This window comes from Sinocyclocheilus rhinocerous, unplaced genomic scaffold (assembly GCF_001515625.1).
Source record: "Sinocyclocheilus rhinocerous isolate Xijiao unplaced genomic scaffold, SAMN03320098_v1.1 scaffold491, whole genome shotgun sequence".
Classification (NCBI taxonomy): domain Eukaryota; kingdom Metazoa; phylum Chordata; class Actinopteri; order Cypriniformes; family Cyprinidae; genus Sinocyclocheilus; species Sinocyclocheilus rhinocerous.
This window is the reverse complement of record NW_015625034.1, coordinates 1,437,547-1,455,454: the sequence shown is the minus strand read 5'-3', so window position 1 is coordinate 1,455,454 and position 17,908 is coordinate 1,437,547. Positions and strand designations below refer to the sequence as shown.

The 17,908-nt window shown below is 36.0% G+C and overlaps 1 protein-coding gene across 1 annotated transcript; it reads right to left on the bottom strand.

Moving 5' to 3' along the window:
• Window positions 1–881: 881 nt before the first annotated feature.
• On the bottom strand, window positions 882–17,594 carry LOC107748876 (intermediate filament family orphan 1-like). Its single transcript, XM_016563868.1, has 9 exons — window positions 16,269–17,594; window positions 11,319–11,379; window positions 9,510–9,605; window positions 7,054–7,194; window positions 5,183–5,370; window positions 4,952–5,072; window positions 3,271–3,360; window positions 2,797–2,927; window positions 882–1,529 (listed from the first exon to the last, which is right to left on the bottom strand). The coding sequence occupies exons 1-9, from the start codon at window positions 17,252–17,254 to the stop codon at window positions 1,445–1,447; spliced, it is 1,899 nt and encodes a 632-aa protein (XP_016419354.1). The 5' UTR covers window positions 17,255–17,594; the 3' UTR covers window positions 882–1,444.
• Window positions 17,595–17,908: the final 314 nt, after the last annotated feature.

The window sequence follows — 17,908 nt, the reverse complement described above, 5'->3', positions numbered from 1 at the left end:
TATGTGAAATAAAGTCGTAACTTTGAGATACTACCTCGCGATTACAAGAAACAGTCACAATTCTCTTTTTTAAACTCTTTTGAGGCAGAAAAGGATTTCCATAAGATCCTGCTGTTTGTAAGATCCTAAGTTTGTCAAACATTTCATAGAGTCTTTAGTAAGATCATTCACTGGTGAGTATAACCTATCAGGATCTCACTTTCTAAAGGTCCACTGGTAGACCGATCTATTGTAACAAGATAGGATACTCTTAAAAACTCCCAAGGATCAAGACCACTATCATGAATATAATTTGCTCTAAAGGACTTCACTCATGTCATCTGGACTACAAGATCCCAATGAAAACAACTGGTCAGACAAACAAACAGATTTTTGCATCAATCTCAGCCATCAGAGGCACCAGCAAGGTCTACGAAACAGAAAAATGCCAAATTTTACTATCCAAAATAGAAAGACCTTTGAAATGGACTGAAACAGGTCTCACATCTACAGCAGCGTTACATATACAGCATTTTCATGAAATCCACTTTTTTGAAATGAGAAAAAGACTCAATACCGCTGATCTCAAAGAAGAAAAATGAGGGGAAAAGTAAAAAGGAAATAACAGAAGTTGACATGCGTAACGCTCTGACGTCTACTCCGAGCCATAACATCCTCAAATCTCACTCATCTGACCTCACCCATCACTCATGTTTTCCACCTGCAAGAGAGGAAGTCAAAGCGTTCATTATTCTGAGAGCAAATACAACCGAGACTCCGAAGCAGCCTGGCATCAGCACAATACTGTTAGCATGAAATGACATATATTTTGTGTGAATTTGAGCACAGAGATAGGGGACGTGCAGGCTACAGTTACCTCCACCCTTCATTGACAGCATTAACAGCCCAGTATTTACAACAGCTCAGACAGGAAGCACAACACACCTACTGACCCACGGCTTACAGCGGCACGTAACGGTACATGCGGCAACGATAAGAGAGCAAATGTCCCCTCAGAGTCTCTAGGAAATGGAAACTTTACGAAAACACTGTCAGTGATTCTCTACCAGACATATACGAAAACAAAAGTGATTGTATTCGGTGCTGAAAATATGATGACTCAGACATTTGGCCATCGGATCGGAAAACATGATCGATACCCGCCAGTGGATGGGCTCAATGAAAGCAGATAAAAGCAAACAATGTTGTCAGGACTCTCATCTTTTAAGATTATGTAGGTGTGAAAACAGTAAAGCTGCTCTGCACAACCACAGGGGAAAAATGTCACAGGACATGTTCACTTTTGGGCACTCAGCACACACAGTGTAATTCCATTTACCACCACTAGAGGCAGTGACTGGATAGACTGGGAAAACATGAGAAGGGCTGATGAAGGGTGCCATGAAGAGATGAGGGGCACTTTTTCTTCTTCTTGCAAACACCTTCTTCAGATATGATGGCATCATTATCTTCCTCCTTCCTCGGTTTTATCCCTCTCTGTTTCTCCGTTTGCATCTGTACCACCTCCAGGTATAGAAAAAGTGGATTTACTGTATGGTGGGAAAAGAGACAAAGAGAAAAATCAACAAAATATACTTTTCCCATGCTGCGGGAAATAGTACAGTTATTGTCTTTTTAAATGTTAGGCCACTTTTAACCGTGGGTAAAGCAAAATTTCACACTTTTAATAAAAATTTAAAAAACGTATGAAACTCTGCTCAGTTTCTGTGGTGCTGAGACCAAATAGGGTGCCAGAGGTATGAAGTGTGAAACAATACGATGCTAGAAGTTATTTAGCAACAGAAAATCAATCATTAACTTCCTTAAGGCCCATTCACACAAAGAACATTAACTATAAAAACAACTATAACGATAACTATGTTAGCATTAGGGGTGTAATGGGTTCATTTACCTCAGGCAAGTCTAGTCTAGAAATGAAGTCTACTGAAGAGCATTTCACGAAATATTAGACTGTATACTCATTATTTTAGTGATGTCTTATAATTAGGGCTGTCAATAGATTCACATTTTTTATCTAATTAATCACACCCCTTTTCTGTGATTAATCGAGATTTGTCGCCTATGTGTACAGTGCAACAGCAAAGAGCTTTTTTACATTTTAGGGAAGTCAAGTTGCGATACCAAACAGGACTACATGGAGATGCCAAAAACCCATAAACCAACCGCCTGCTGACTGCATTTATCTACTACAGTTCCCACGGATCCATTCAGAATAACTAAACACAGCAACATACACATGACAAATCAAAACATTATCGTGAATGTGTGTGGAAACAACGTGAATGTACGGAAATGTCTGTGCCTGTGCATCAATACAATGTGCGTCAAGAGCACTCATAGATATTTTGAAGAATGTTGGTAAGTCGAGCAAACAGTTTTGGTGACCATTGACTTCCACTGTATGGATAAAAACCACAGAGACATTTCTCAAAATATCTTCTTTGAAGTTTTAAAAAGAAAATCATATGGGTTGGGAACAACATCAGGGCGAGTAAATAATGACAGAATTTTAATTTCTAGGTCAACTATCCCTTTAAGACAGAAATGGATCAACGCGGCAACATCTACACAGATGGGTAAAACAGGCTAAATGCTCCTTGCATGCTGTATTTGTCCAATCAATGTTGCTGACTTCATAAATATGCAAATAAAAATGTAAATCCATGGTTTACAAAGGTACAGTGTGAAATCTCAAAACCAGGATACGGTATGAACAAGATAACCCAGGGTTAAGAACAACCATGCTAACAGTTTTAAGTGTCAAAAGCCAATATATGTTTGTGGATGTTTGCATACTTGTTTCCACTCTGAGTGATGAGTCTCCTGCAGGTTTCCATCTGCACATCCAGTCCTCTCTTCATGCTACACATCTCCATGTACTCATGAAGATGACGGTTCATGTCCGACTTTGCTGTGACCAGTTCCAACTACAGAGAAACATACTGCATAAAGCCTGGGCTGATGGGCTGCTATACATTTCTAAGCACATTTATTCACTTTGCACTTAGCATCCAGTATAAATGACAAGAAAAGAGTAATACGATAACATGTACATAAAATATATGCTTTATGACTGTATGAAGGAGATAAAGTACTGTGCTGCATCCCTGACAGGATGTTTTTCAAAAACCGAAGGGTTTATTTTGTGATAATGATCAGCTGACTGTACATTATCTTGCTTAATATAATACTGCAATCAGTCAATCAGAATCAACAGAATGAAAAAAGCATGAATGTAAAGTAAAATGCTGGTTAATGTAAACTTCTCACCTCTATCTGGTCTATAGTCTCCTGATATTCCTTCTCCCTGGACTTAAAAAGACATTCAGTGTCCTTAATCACCTTTTCCAAGCACTCCTCCTGCTCAGACAGATAGAAAGAGAGAGTAAGGCCACAGACACATTATCTCATGCTGAAGCATAAGCACTCACCAGCAGATCAGATTTTACCAGAGGGAAAATAAAATACTAGATTAATGACCCCGCTGATGGAAAACTCTAAACACTTTGAATCCTTTGAGCTTTCCATGAAACGCAACACACTTCCAGCCAACATCGCATTAACTAATGTCAGTAATGTTTAGTATCGAACCGCCCCCCAGCAAACTGAGTACCCTGACCTAAATATGAGCAGTGTGTGTGTGTGTGTGTGTGTGTTTGCATGTGTCCTATGAGCGAACCCCATGACTGGATGACCAGAATCCCATTCTCCTTTGGACACTCTGAGTGAGCATGTGAATCTGAGTTTCATCCCGTGTCGAATTTTATCAAGCTGCCACTGCCTGGCTTCTGTTAGAGCTGCCAACCCTGAGAGATGAAGCAATACTCAGCAGTTCACCACAAACATTAAGAAATTAATGAAAAAGAAAGAGAGACAGACAGGAGGAGAGGGAGAGAGTGAGTGTCTGAGGAAATGTAATGGTGTGGTGGAAATGACAAGTGTCAAGAGTTACAATAGGGGGAAAAAATATGGGAAAGATATGAATTATGATATAAAGCAGAGCATAATGCTGGGAGAGAGATGAGAAAGGAAAGCAAAATGTTACTTTTAAAACAGAGAAACTACACACTACATCACTTGTTTTTTTTTTATAAAACAAAATTATAAAACACTAAATTTTTGTTTTGTTTTTATATAAATACAACAAAAGTGTAGGTTTATGCTTAACAATTAACATTGTATAAAAAGCTTAATTAAAAAACTTTTAAGTTTATTTTTCTTTCGGCAAATGTTTTTATAAACCTCATAAAACTAGATTTCTGTCAAAAGGCTTATTTCATTTTGCTTCACAATTTATCTTGATATAAAGATTTTTATGTCACTCATACTGAAAAACAAGATATGAATGATTAAATTTAGATGTATTAGATGAATACTAAAAAGTAAACATCAACAAAATCCAAGAATATTTAATAGGTGCACCAATAAGATTCTTGGGGCCAGTGCAAACCGTCTTTTGGCGTTAAAATAGTACTGTCGGGTTTTAGTAAAGACGCGCAGTGAAGAATTAGTGCTGAAAAGGCATGGACAGTTATTTTTGTGCTTGACCTTATTGAATATGCATTTCTAAGAGTTTCTATTTTGTTTTGTCATGAAGTCTTTGCAAAGAAGGCTGTTAATGAAAAATGGGCCAATGGCAATTATATCGGTCCCGCTAGCATTTTTATTTCCCATTCAACGATGTTAGCCAATCATAACAGAGGTCATTTGCATAAAAGTGTTTAAAGTACTGTAGCAAAAACAACCTGTTTAATTTTTAGTACTGGAAAATGTTCATTAAAAAAATTGTCACATTTTAGTGCCAAACATCATCATCAAGTTGGGCAAAAAGTTTGAAAAATACCCTTGAATGTACATAAACATTTACTAAAAAAGGAAGTAGTAAGAAATAACAAGAACAGTATTTCAACCACATATAAACCAGAATGAATCCAGAACGCAGCGCACTAACCTCCCCCTGACTGGTGTCTGCTGTTAAAGTGCATCCTGGGAAATCCTCCCACAGAAGGAGCGTTTCCTCGGTCTCTTCCCAAGCCAGAGAGTCACAGTCATCCTCAAACTCACATTCCCGCCTGGCAAAGACACGGTTTAAGTCATTACATTAGTTATAAACCGACTGTAAAAAGAACAGTTAGGAACCACAGCTCTGGGCAAACATTGCAAAGCATTTCCAATGGCTCACAGTTGGGTCAACATTCTCTGCATCTCTTCATTGATCTGGAGGGTTGAAGGGGTGCACACTTCATCCTCTCGAGCACCACCTCCATCACTCTCAGACGTGCTGACTGGCTCATCTGTCTCGCTGCCATTGGCAGGTTGTGAGGCTTGTTTGCGGGCACGAGAGGTGATGGCGTTCTGAGGGCTGGGAACCTGAGATGGCAAGAGAAAGAGAGAGGGTTAGGCCATTTCATAGCCTTAACATTTTTGACCCAGCATAGTACTGAAACAAACATGCAAAATGATTTATAGGTTGGACCGCTCCCCTCTTCTACCCATAATGCAATAGACATCAGTTCTTTGTGCCTCAGACATTATAGCAGGCGTCAGCAGAAACTCACAGCAGCTGAGTCAGTGACATAGAGAGGGGGCTGGGGTGTCGTGTGAATTACAAGGGTGCAAGATTACACCATAGATAACATTCACTGCAGAAGATCATTTTGGTTTGTTTTCCAGTAATAAGATTGAAACTGAAAACTGTACATTTACTTGAGAAGCATCAGGCATTACATTGGTCTTGTATTAAGCATAAACCTCCTTAAATTTTGATAGATTCGTGCTGAAAACAAGTCACGTCAAATTTATTTCTACTGTGCTTTACACAGCGTGCATTGTTTCAAAGCAGCTTTATAGAACACCATAATGACATTGTTTACAATATCCTAATATTTTTATGTCTTAGATATTTAGCAGATTAGAGTTGGGTGATAATACATACTAATATATTCCACTTTATATACAGAGCTGAAAACAAGAAGAAAATGGGGTGAGAAAAAAAATGAAAATTCAAGAAATATTTTATGAACTGTTCTTAAGCTGTTGTTTTTTTTCAAATACAGAAGGGGAATATAAGAATATAATGCATTGTTGTACAGTTCAGAATATGTGAAATAAAGAATAAGAAGAAATATAAGATGTACAAATATGTAAATATATAAATAAAAATACATAAAAAGAAAAAACCTAAAGAAAATAAAAAAAGCATTCTATAATATTTGGGCCGTTACATCAGTTTGAAAATCTTTAGTGCTTCTATTGTTTTTATATGTTTTTTTTTGGAAAGCATATTGTGAGATCAGTATTACAAAAGGTAATATATGATGGTTTCTTTTTGAGTTCTTGTCTTGTTAATATATAAAACTGTGCCAAATTAATTAATAAATATTATAATAATGTAATTTAGTTTTTTTAGGAAAATGTGGGTTTTGAAAATTAAGCAAAATATCAAAGGTTCTAAATGTAGAATTTCGAGAAAAAAATAATAATAAAATAGTCATGTCCTTTTTTTTTTTTTTTTTTTTAAATCAGTCCACATTGAAACAGAAAGTGGGCACTTAAAAAAAAAGTTCAAACATCTGAATAATTTTGTAAATTACTTCATTTTGTTAGAAATAACATAATTATAAAGTAACGTCCTGGCGCTGTGCCATAATTTATAGTGAGATTTAAGCCAGTTCGATTTACATGGAGGATTGAAACCAACATTAAAGGCGTTTCTTATGAAATTGTTATTAAAATGTTTATCAGAAAAGAAGAGATCATTTACAAAAAGTTGGGGACTTTGTAATGTTGTATGATTCACAGTGGTTTCAGCATTTAATAGTAATTTTGCATTCTCAAAGTCTCGCATCTTTCAAATATTATAAAATGTAGTTCTTTAAGTAATTTTCTTCTTGTAAGGATTTAAATTTGTTTGTTTTTTAAATTAGAAAACACCAAAAAATGTCAGTGTTCAGACAAAGATCAACTATAGAGAGATTAAACATGTAGTATTACAATAACAATCGAAAAAACAGAGAAAAAAGAGGAGGTGCAGAAGTGTGAGTTTCTGAATACCTTAAAGATCTTGATTGGATCTTCACAGTTTCTTTGTTGGGCGACATCACACAGGCGAGCTGTGATGTCAATGCGTCTGCAGATGTCCATGTCCACTTTCATGGCCTTCTCCTGGATCTTACTGTCCAGCTCTGACAGGTTCTGTACGTGAGCAGATTTGTGTGGGTTTATGTGTGTCATTTGAAGCAAGAGTAATTAGATAACTAATAACTAATTTCTGAGTATTCTGTTTAGCATTCAAGGCACTGGAGATCCAGACGATATGAAACTGAAACCGCAGTGGCACGTCTATTGTGGCACACAATGAGGCAAACTGTGATGTCTGTATCGTTCCTTGGATTTGCGGTGAACGGCATGTGTCTATTAAACTCATTCACAAAACAAGCTATTTTTAACTCTTTGAACTCTGTGATCAATCATTTCTGGGAAAAGTAGTTGATACAAAGGAGGGTAATGTCTCATTTTCAGATAATAAATTCCATGAAACACATTCAAAGATTTAAATAAAGTGCTAATTGCGGAAAGTATAGAGGTGGGAAATTCTACATGTACTTGGCACATGTGTTTGTGTGTGAGCATTTATGTGAACAAAGGCACAAGGCACATTCATTTCTCCAGAAAATGTGATGACTGTGTCTGCTCTTGAAAAATGTGAGCGTAGCTGCTATGAAAGCACATTGCTCATGAGCTCGTCAGAAACAAACCCCTGAGTGTGTGTGATTTGTTGATTTAAACTCTACATGAGCAATGCCATTAAATTAAATGGCTGCCATGAAAAACAGCTTTGACCATCATGAATTCCTGCATGCTAGGTTAGAGCTGCTTTTAGTGCTGGTCAACCAATGTGATCTTGACACCCTTTACCTAGTACACATTTACATTCATTGCATGGAAAAGCACAAACAGCCCTTGTGAAAAAGAAGTGCACTTTAGCATACATTTAAAAAGAATACTTATTACAGAAATAATATACTTTAAACAAATGCTTCTTAAGTATGAACTGAATGTAATGTTTCAGAAAACATGAAAATGTGTTATAGATTACATTTATATGAGGGCCTTTTGACCCACTTAAGTAGGACTTAAGTACATCTTTATTTGTAATTTCATAATTATTTCTATTGCCTTTAAAATATAGTTAATGAGTACTACCAAATGTACTGAATGTACATGTACATCAGGGGCGTTTCCTCTGAGGAGGCAAAGGAGGCAGAGCCTCCTTAAAATATTGGATGAGAAAAAATTTGTAGTGCAAAAATAAAACAACACAAACTTTACAAAATATAACATTAAAGTTTCTAAAGAAACACTGTGCAACAGCGACACCAACAGGTAAAGTTACAGCGGAAGTCGGCATCTGTCTTGCCTCCCCTGAGCTCATTGAGTTTTAACAGACCAACAAACAGGGGAGTGAGTTTGCTGGGGGTTTATTTGAGAATGAATGGGGGAAAGTCACGTGAGAGGAGGCAATGCCTCGTGATATGACTGGTTATGTTTGGCTGTGATTGGTTCATGCGATAAATCCCGCCTCTTGTGTAAGAGTAAACAAGTCATAAACTTAGATACAACCACTTTGTTATGTCAAAATAAGACTTGAAATGGCCTGAAAACATGATCTGTGGGAGTTTTTAGTGAGTAATCAATTTGGTAGTAAATCTCAGTGTCTGTGACCAATATTTACCAAGCTTTGATGACTGAATGATTCAAAATTAGTTAAAAGTTAACTTTTAAAAAGAATAGCCGAACATAAGTTCACAAATAAAATATATTGTTTAAATGTTGTTATTGCAAATATTGTAAATGTAAAATGCTTAAAAACGAACTTGTTGAGATTCATACTTGGCTTTAATAAAAAGAATATTGATTACATTGTTAATGTAAAAATATAAAATAGAATTATTTAGAATTTATTTTTTACTTTTTCTAATCGTGTAAGTAATGTTTATTTAACCAAGAAAATGTGACTGGAACATGCATTTACATTTGATTAAAAAAACAAACTTTGAGGACTTGTGTTTAAATATATTTGAAATTACACAATTGCAATGATGAAGTTGAAAAGTAGTACATTTCAAATATATTAAAGGGATAGTTCACCCAAAAATGAAATCTTTTAATTATTGACATTACTGAAAAACTCATGAAAGTGCACTCTTAAGTGGCATTTTATTTCATTAATATTATATTATCTGTAATTACAGGTTTTATATTAGTTATTTATATACGTTAAATATACTTTTAAGAACTGAAGTACACTACAAGTGCACATTCAATACAATTAAAGACACTTCTCCCTTTTTTTTTTACAAGGGAGCATGACATTAAGTTCAGGATGACATGAGGCTGAGTAACTGGTATAATTTTAATTTTGGATGATAATTTCCTGTCCTGTATGCTGTAGCCCTGGCTGTGTTTGAGTGTGCTGAGAGTGCATGTGTTTTGCTTCTCATACTCACATTACTCATGAGTCCTTTAAAGAGCACAAGTTCAGCTTTCAGCTGTTGCACCTTGAGGGCCAGCTCATCCTGACACACCTCACTCTCCTGTAGGTCCTACACAAATGCATATCCATAATTATTATTAATAAACAATTATATTTCTATACAAACACACAGAAATTTTCTTGGACAAAATCATCGAGATGTTACTCATATACAGTCCTTCCAAAAACCCAACCCAACTCTTTACTTCATGTTAGTATGGCAATAATCCTACATAGAGCAAAAGCGTACATAATTACATACTGAATAATTATTTAGAAACTCAACTTATATTTAAGTTACTTTAGAAAAGCTTAAGAACATTTTGTAATTAGAAGTAACTGAATTAAGAATGATCAATGCAGCTCTAATTTAGACCAACACTAGGTTTAATCTTATTAATCTAGATATTAAACTAACGCTGGGATAAACAAAGAACTTCTCAATTAAAAAATTATTGTCATCATTAGGGATTATAGCATTATATAGTATATAAAATTGTTACTGCAGTTTTGCCTTTAAACGTCTACTCACTGACCGTTTCAATCGGTTGAAAACTCAAAGCTTTCCCTGAATCCTAGTTCATCCAAGTGACATTTGATCCCAAAGGTAAAACATTCCAAAAGTCTCAAGCTGAAATGAATCACTCAAGGGCCGAACAGTTTCAGAGCGAGTTTCTTTATATGAACTAAAGCTTCAACCAAAACAGACAACAACATTTCTTTGATCTGTTTACACAGTAGTGATGTACACTACTGATCAAAATTTTGGGGTCAGTAAGATTTTATTAAAATAAATGTATACTTTTATTCATCAAGAAATTCAGCAATTAAATCGATCAGAAGTCAAAGTAAAAAGTATGAAAGATTTCTCTCACCAAATCAGCATATTATAATGATTTCTGAAGGATCATGTGACACTGAAGACTGAAATCATGCCTGCTGAAAATTCAGATATAAATATATTTAATATATAAACATAACATATTTTTCTTAAACATATACATGCATCTGTTTGAATTTATATATACATAATAAAACACAGTATACACATATACTGACAGTTTCAGAGCGAGTTTCTTTATATGAACTAAAGCTTCAACCAAAACAGACAACAACATTTCTTTGATCTGTTTACACAGTAGTGATGTACACTACTGATCAAAATTTTGGGGTCAGTAAGATTTTATTAAAATAAATGTATACTTTTATTCATCAAGAAATTCAGCAATTAAATCGATCAGAAGTCAAAGTAAAAAGTATGAAAGATTTCTCTCACCAAATCAGCATATTATAATGATTTCTGAAGGATCATGTGACACTGAAGACTGAAATCATGCCTGCTGAAAATTCAGATTTGCCATCAAAGGAATAAATTATATTTATTATAAACAGTTATTTTAAACTGTAAAAATATTTCACAATATTACCGTTTTAATTAGTGCTCTCAAATGATTAATCGCGATTAATCGCATCCACAATAAAAGTTTTTGTTTACATTATAACTGTATTATGTAAACAAAAACTTTTATTTTGGATGCGATTAATCGCGATTAACCGTTTGACAGCACTAGTTTTAATGAATTTTGATCAAATATATGCAGTCTTGATGAGCATATGAGACTTCTTTCAAAAAGAAAAAATCTTAACAACCCCAAATTTTCGAATGTGCAAATATGTGAAGACTGTCTTTCACATTATTCTAGAAAATTAAAACAGAAATTAAATTAAGTCAAGTGTTGTAGACAGCACTTGTTATAAGTGCACATGAAAAAGTGTTCCTCACCTCCTGTAGATCATTCATTCTCTGTTCCATGTCCATTCTCATGGTGTATTCCTCTTCCCATCTGAGAGCAGAAAACCAGAACATCAGAACCAACAGCATAGTTTGTCCCAACAACAGGAACTTTAAAATGTAATTTATTTAACTAGCTAACAACTTGTTTAAAAAAAAGTGGTCAATAAGACTTGGCAATATATATTTAAAGCCTTCTGAAACCACAGGTTAGCTTTGCTTGAGAAATCACCTAAAATTTTAAGTCAAATCTATCAGTGGATCGGCTGGTCTGGTTTCCTTAACTAATTCAATTGGTCAAAGTACACAAGTCATATGGGTCACTTTTAATATACTTTTATGGTGATTTTACATCCTTACTTGAGTGTAAATGCTCCAGTCTCTATTCACTGTAATTGTTTGTAAAAGTGCAACCAGTACATTCTTCAAAATTTCTCCTTTTATGTTCCACGTAAGAAAACGAGTAAATGATGGCCAAAGTTTCACTTTTTTTGCAAACTAGCCTAATCTTTTAATGCTATATAAAGTCAATATCAATGAAATACCATTTAATGTTGTTTGGAAGATCTTGTAAAGCAGGAAGAAGCAACTGCAAAGCACGTATTGGTCCTATTACAGAAGAAAACAGTGATCTTTTTTGGTTTTTATTTCTCTGAGTATGCTATAGCTCAACTTAAGTGCAATGACTGCATCCATTCAGTCCTTTTAACTGATCCATCAGCCCAGTCAGCCCTACAGTAATTTACTGTGTGGCTGTTCAACGGTAATATTGTCCAGTGCAGTAGTATAGTGCAATGAGGTGGAACCAAACAAGCCCTGTTCTTATGTAAAGCTACTTAACATTCAGAGCATTGCAGCAGCCTCTATATTTATTAAACATCCTCACTGGACTGCAAGGTTAGTTTGAGGCCGTGCATTACTGCCAATTCAAGGTGCAAACATACAATTACATAGAGGAGTGACAGATAACAGGAGCGAGGAGAGGAGAGACAGACAGACAGAGAGAGAGGGAGGGAGAGAGAGAGGTTGCATCTCTGCAGCTTCTCTGAGTCCTTGTGTATGTACTGCAGTGCAGATATAACATAGATCACTGCTGCTGGATGCCGTGGCTGTCTAAATGAAACAAATGATACAAATGGCAAGTGTGTTCAGTTAATTTCAGAAATCTTAATGTGCCATTTATTTGATTTGCACATCATTTTTGGTAATCACTAACGTTTAAACGTTTAGGGTCAGTATGATTTTTTAAAAATGTTTTTGAAAGAAGCCTCTTATGTTTTTCAAGGCTGCATTTATTTGATCAAAAACACAGTAAAACAGTAATATTGTAAAAAAATAAAAAATAAAAAAATAGCACAATATAAAATAGTTTTTCTCTGATTAAAAGAAAATCTATTAATTTTCGTTAATCAGTTTGAACAGATCATGTAAATGATTTGTAATTCAGCAATTGGTTTGCATCACTCATCACTCAAAAATAGTCAGGAAATTCTCTGCAACATTTTTCAAATTAAACTTTTTTTCATTAAATCAAACATTGGTCAATTTAGCTGTTTATGACTATGTTTTGTAATATTTGTTATATTAATTGTGTGATTTCAACTGTGTGATTTCAGATGAATCGGAACACAGGCCCCATTACTCAACATCACTTCCTGCCATTCCTGATGCTCTCCAGTTTAAATAGAAGCCAATCCCAGCATCCCTGTTTCAACATCTAGTGTAAATCCGTCTCTGAAGAGAGGAAGCTGTTACAGCAGCAAAGAGGGGATTAATACTGTTTGCCACACTTTTCAAATTAAATGTTTAAGAAGACAAAAGAGCATCAGGGAGGTAAGGTACTGATGTTGAGAGAAAGGACCTGATTTACCAATTCATCCCAAAGGTGTTCAATTAGGATACTAAGTCACAACAGACTTGGTCAACAATTTCTTTATGGACTTTGCTGCATAGGTTGTTTTGGAACAGAAAAGACCTTTACAAAACTGTTGCAACAAAGCTGAATTCAGTTTTTAGAAAGGGGTGTCTACATAATGTTGGCCTCATGGTGTTCAAAAGTTTAAAATGATTACTTTTATTCGGCAAAACTGATCAAAACAATGGATCAAAGGAGACAGTAAAGACATTTATAATGTCACACAGGATTTCTATTTGAAATAAATGCTGTTCTTTTGAGCTTCCTACTACTTTTTATTTTTCTACTGTACTTTATATTTATAGCATCCTGAAAAAAAAGTATGGCAAAAAAAAAAAAAAAAAAATTTAAGCAGCACAGTTTTAAACACTAATAATAATACGAAATGTTTCTTAAGCAACAAATCATATTACAGTGGATTGATTTTTGAAGGAACACTAAAGATTTAAGTAATGGAAGCTGAAAATTCAGCTTTGCCAATACAGAAATAAATTACATTTAAAATATATTAAAATAGACAACATTGATATTAAATTCTAATACTATTCCACAGTATTACAATAAAAATATTTACTGTATTTTTAATCATAAAATGCATCCTTGGTCATCTTAAAAGACTTCTTTTAAAAGCATTGAAAAAGCTAAAATTTGATATATATATATTTTTTAGCTATATCATAGATAGATAGAAAAACCCTTTCGAGGATGAGACAGCAAAAGAACGCTTACTAAATAAGAAAGCCAAAACAGAAAAGAAATAGAGAAAAGAAAGTCTGAGAAGAGCTGAAACCAGAGCAAATGGTGAAGAAGTCAGACGGAGAGATGCACGATAACATCTGTTATGAAGCAGAAGGGTTTAAGACAGAGAACCCAAATGACTTTTCTGCTTTTCAACAGTGTTTTTTACCTGTCCTGATGAGTCAACAGACAGTAATGAGTTTGCGAACTGACGGTCCGCTCAGCCCTAAATAAAGCTGCTGTACGTGACTGACAGCAGAATGTGCAGGCGCTCCGGCTGCTGCAGGTCTGGACATAAAGAGCTGTGAGACTGACTGAATACCACCATTTATGAGAAACGCGACCATTATTTCCCCTCCAGCTGATTCTTATCTTCTACATACTGTACATATGATCTTCCGTGCTTTTGCTTCTCATGTTCAACTCTAGCTTGGTGATATTAATAAAAGCCTTGGGTATATGTTACCGCACATCTGTCTCCACCCTTCCTAAAAACCTCCTCATATCACCTTCACAGTTCTACTAAGAGCACATTTATCCCATAGATTTTGCAATACTCCATTCAAAAACGTCAGTTTGATTCAAATAACTAAAGCAGCCGTTAGAAATATATAGGCCCTACTTCATGTCTCTGCACACGATTAACAGCAGATGAGGAACAACAGAATGATTTATGCTCTATTTTATCCCACAAAAGCTGCAAGTCACAACTCATTCTCTTTTTTTAACAGATTCCACTCTCGTGACCACTTTGTTGTTGTCTTGAACACCTGCAGGGTCGAGCCTTTTTCAGGTTTGAAAAGTAACCACTCATGTGAGGCAGTGACTGCAGTCTGCTCTGCGTTAAAGCAGGGATGTTCGTGACTGATGCACAGGTTATCAGAGGGCAGAGTGAGTCAGACACCCTCAGCAGCAGAAGAGCAGACAGCGCATTGGAACATACTGAAATAACCCAGTGTGCAGGTGTCTTAAACTCCTGAGATCCAGGAATAAGGCTTTGGCATTGAGATTTGAATATATATATATATATATATAATGGGGTTAAAAAGTCTCTCTAAAAATCCTCTATAGCGAAAATGCTAATACATTTTTATTACAAATTAAATTATCAAGCAAAGACAATTTCCTAATTCAGTGAATTTTAATAAAAAGGAGTATCTGGTATTTAATGACAGCAGTACTCAAGCTGCATGAACTCCATACATTTGTGTGTGTGTTTTTCCAGCATGATTAGAAAATGATTCATAGAGCAGCTTCGATGGAAGCAAGAACATCTGATATTTTATGTTTTTTTATTATTATTTTATTAAACATTATTATAAATATTATTAAACATTATTATTGTAATTATTATAATCACCATCATCATCATCATTATTACAGGTTTGAATTAAAATTTGCATGTCATATTTTCAATGTTTAGTTGTTCAACTATTACCTACTAACTCCTTATTTTTGCATTTACAGTACGGTCCAAAATTTGGAATAATTAGTATAGAATAATAAGTTTGGAAAATATTTTTATTGTTTTTGAAAGACGTCTCTTATGCTCACCAAGGCTGCATTTATTTGATCAAAAATACAGTAAAAACATTAATATTGTGAAATGTTGTTACAATTTATAAGAACTGTTTATTATTTGAATATATATTTAAGATTTAATAACAAAGCTGGATTTTCAGCAGTAATTACTGCAGTTTTCATTGTCACATGATTCTTTAGAAAACATTCTGATAACTTTTGAACGGTAGCATACATTACCTTTGCCATTATCTAACACTTACTAAATGTTAATCTTCAAAAACACTAATAATTAAATAACACTATTAAATAATATATTAAATTATATCTTTAGCAAATCTGAAAATGATTATCCATTTTTCATATTGTACATGATAATGTTGTGATGCCTAAATTCACTTGTAGCATTTAAGCAATATTTTAGTTTTTGGTGTTTTTTTAATTTTTTAATTTATACCAAATTAATATTTTTTAATGATCAGTTTTCAGCCACAACATCAAACTATTATCAGCTTATCAGTATCAACTAGAATTTGAACATCCCTAATTATATCATATATTAACAAGAAACACACAAAACAGCTTCTAGATCTCAGGAGGTCATTCAAACTGTAGCAACCATGTCTCAAATCCATCATGATTCTCGAAACACTCCTGAAAAGCAGGATGTTTTGCAGCAGAGACCTGTCATAAGGGCCCAAAACAGAAACCTCTTTCTCATTAACAAACATTTAGCCATAAAAAGCATCTATATTCCCCATATTCACCTTCGCTTGTACTCATCCCGCTCCCTTTTGATTTTGGCCAGGACGTTGTAAAGTGCTCTGATCTCTGGGGTGATGGTGTCTATCTGGACACCCACGCCATCCGGGTGGACCCACGACACTCCAGGACTGGTGACCCGAGTCTCTGATCCGCTTCCCAGTTTACGGGTGTGATTGTAGGACCAGATAGTGCCCGGCAGGAAGCGAGGAGGAGGGTTGGGAGACGTCCCGGTGCCAACGCTGCTCACATGCAGAGCATTATTGGAGTTGTTGGTGTTGGCCGAGGCGGGTTCGGTGGTGGGTGTTGAGAGACTAACCGTGATGGTTGGGTTCCTATTAGTGTTTGGGTCAGTTGTGCTCTCATCGTCAGCTTTATTGGGCTCAAGCTTGAGGACAGTCGTAAGAGAAGGCATAAACAACGTAGTGGGTCGTTTAGCAGAGTTATTGGTGTTTTGAAAGGACAAAGACCCAGGCCGGACAGCGATAGGCCCAATAAACCCAGTCTGCACACCAATTTCTTTGGTTTTTCCGTCCTCCACGCATCCACTCGTCTTATTGCTGTCTAAAGCCTGCTGAAGCTGTAACTCCAATATCTTATTGCGTCTCTCCAGTTCATGCACTTTAGCCAGAAAGCATCGGAACCGCAGATTGAGGGTCTTCAGGACGCTTATATTGGATCCCAGGTCGTTCCTCAATGCCATGGCTGTAGGTGGAGGAGGTTGGGACCAGTGGAGCGATGGACTGAAGTGCAGGTAAGAGGATGCTGTAAGGTCAAGTGCGGTTTGCGGGCCTGGTTGTTCTCCGAGGAAAAACGAGGATGGGTCAGGAGCTCCGAGGACAGCAGCCTCGGGGAGCAAACCGGAGGGAGAATCGGGATGACCGGGTCCTTCTGGATTCTGATGCTGTTGGTGCTGCTGCTGCTGCTGCTGCTGATGGAGAGGAGAATTCATGCTATGGTGCGGAAAACTGAAGCGCTGCAGATCGGGCATGAACACCAGCTATGTCTGACTTTCAAAATAATTAACGGCTTGATTTCAAAGGTGGTGTTTGGCGACCCAAAGACACGGCGATGTCCACATTTAACTCGTTAAAGCCTTATGTTACGAGTTAAGAGTATTACAGCTTGCGCGTAAATGCTGAGTAAGACGCTGAAGGAGACTGCAGCAACCGATAGAAGCGCAAAATATGGACTGACTATGAAAGCATGCAAAGCCCCTATTCAAACAAGCAAAGAATATTATAACTACTAACGTCAGCGAAATACATTTAAAATAGGTCCAAACGAATGTCTCGTTTGTTCCCTGGCTGGAAACCTGAATACACTTGCGCTCTCGAATCTCTCTGCAGCGCTTCAGTGCGGACACTACCGTAATATCAGCAGTAGCTCTCAGTTTGTGTCTGTTTACTTGAATATTCCAGTGGCGCAAAATAATATTTGGTAGATGACTTTGCGCAGAATTATTTTTATATATAATCTATCACGGTTCGAAGGCGAATAACAGCTCTCCGTCTGCTTTTCCCCTTGTGTGTTTGTCCAAGAATGGTACTTACGGTAAAAAGATATTACCTCATGCATCATGACAACAAAGCAACGCTGACGTCACAGATCTGCAACAAATAGCCCTTGTACTTCATTGGGTCTC

Excerpts from the sequence above, each read along its gene's own strand:
- LOC107748876 (XM_016563868.1), bottom strand. The coding sequence starts at position 17,254 with ATGCCCGATCTGCAGCGCTTCAGTTTTCCGCACCATAGCATGAATTCT. Across the intron at positions 7,195-9,509 it reads TTAAAGGACTCATGAGTAAT|AACCTGTCAGAGCTGGACAG; the intron begins GTGAGTATGAGA and ends GCTCACGTACAG. Across the intron at positions 3,361-4,951 it reads CAGACACCAGTCAGGGGGAG|GAGGAGTGCTTGGAAAAGGT; the intron begins GTTAGTGCGCTG and ends CTGTCTGAGCAG.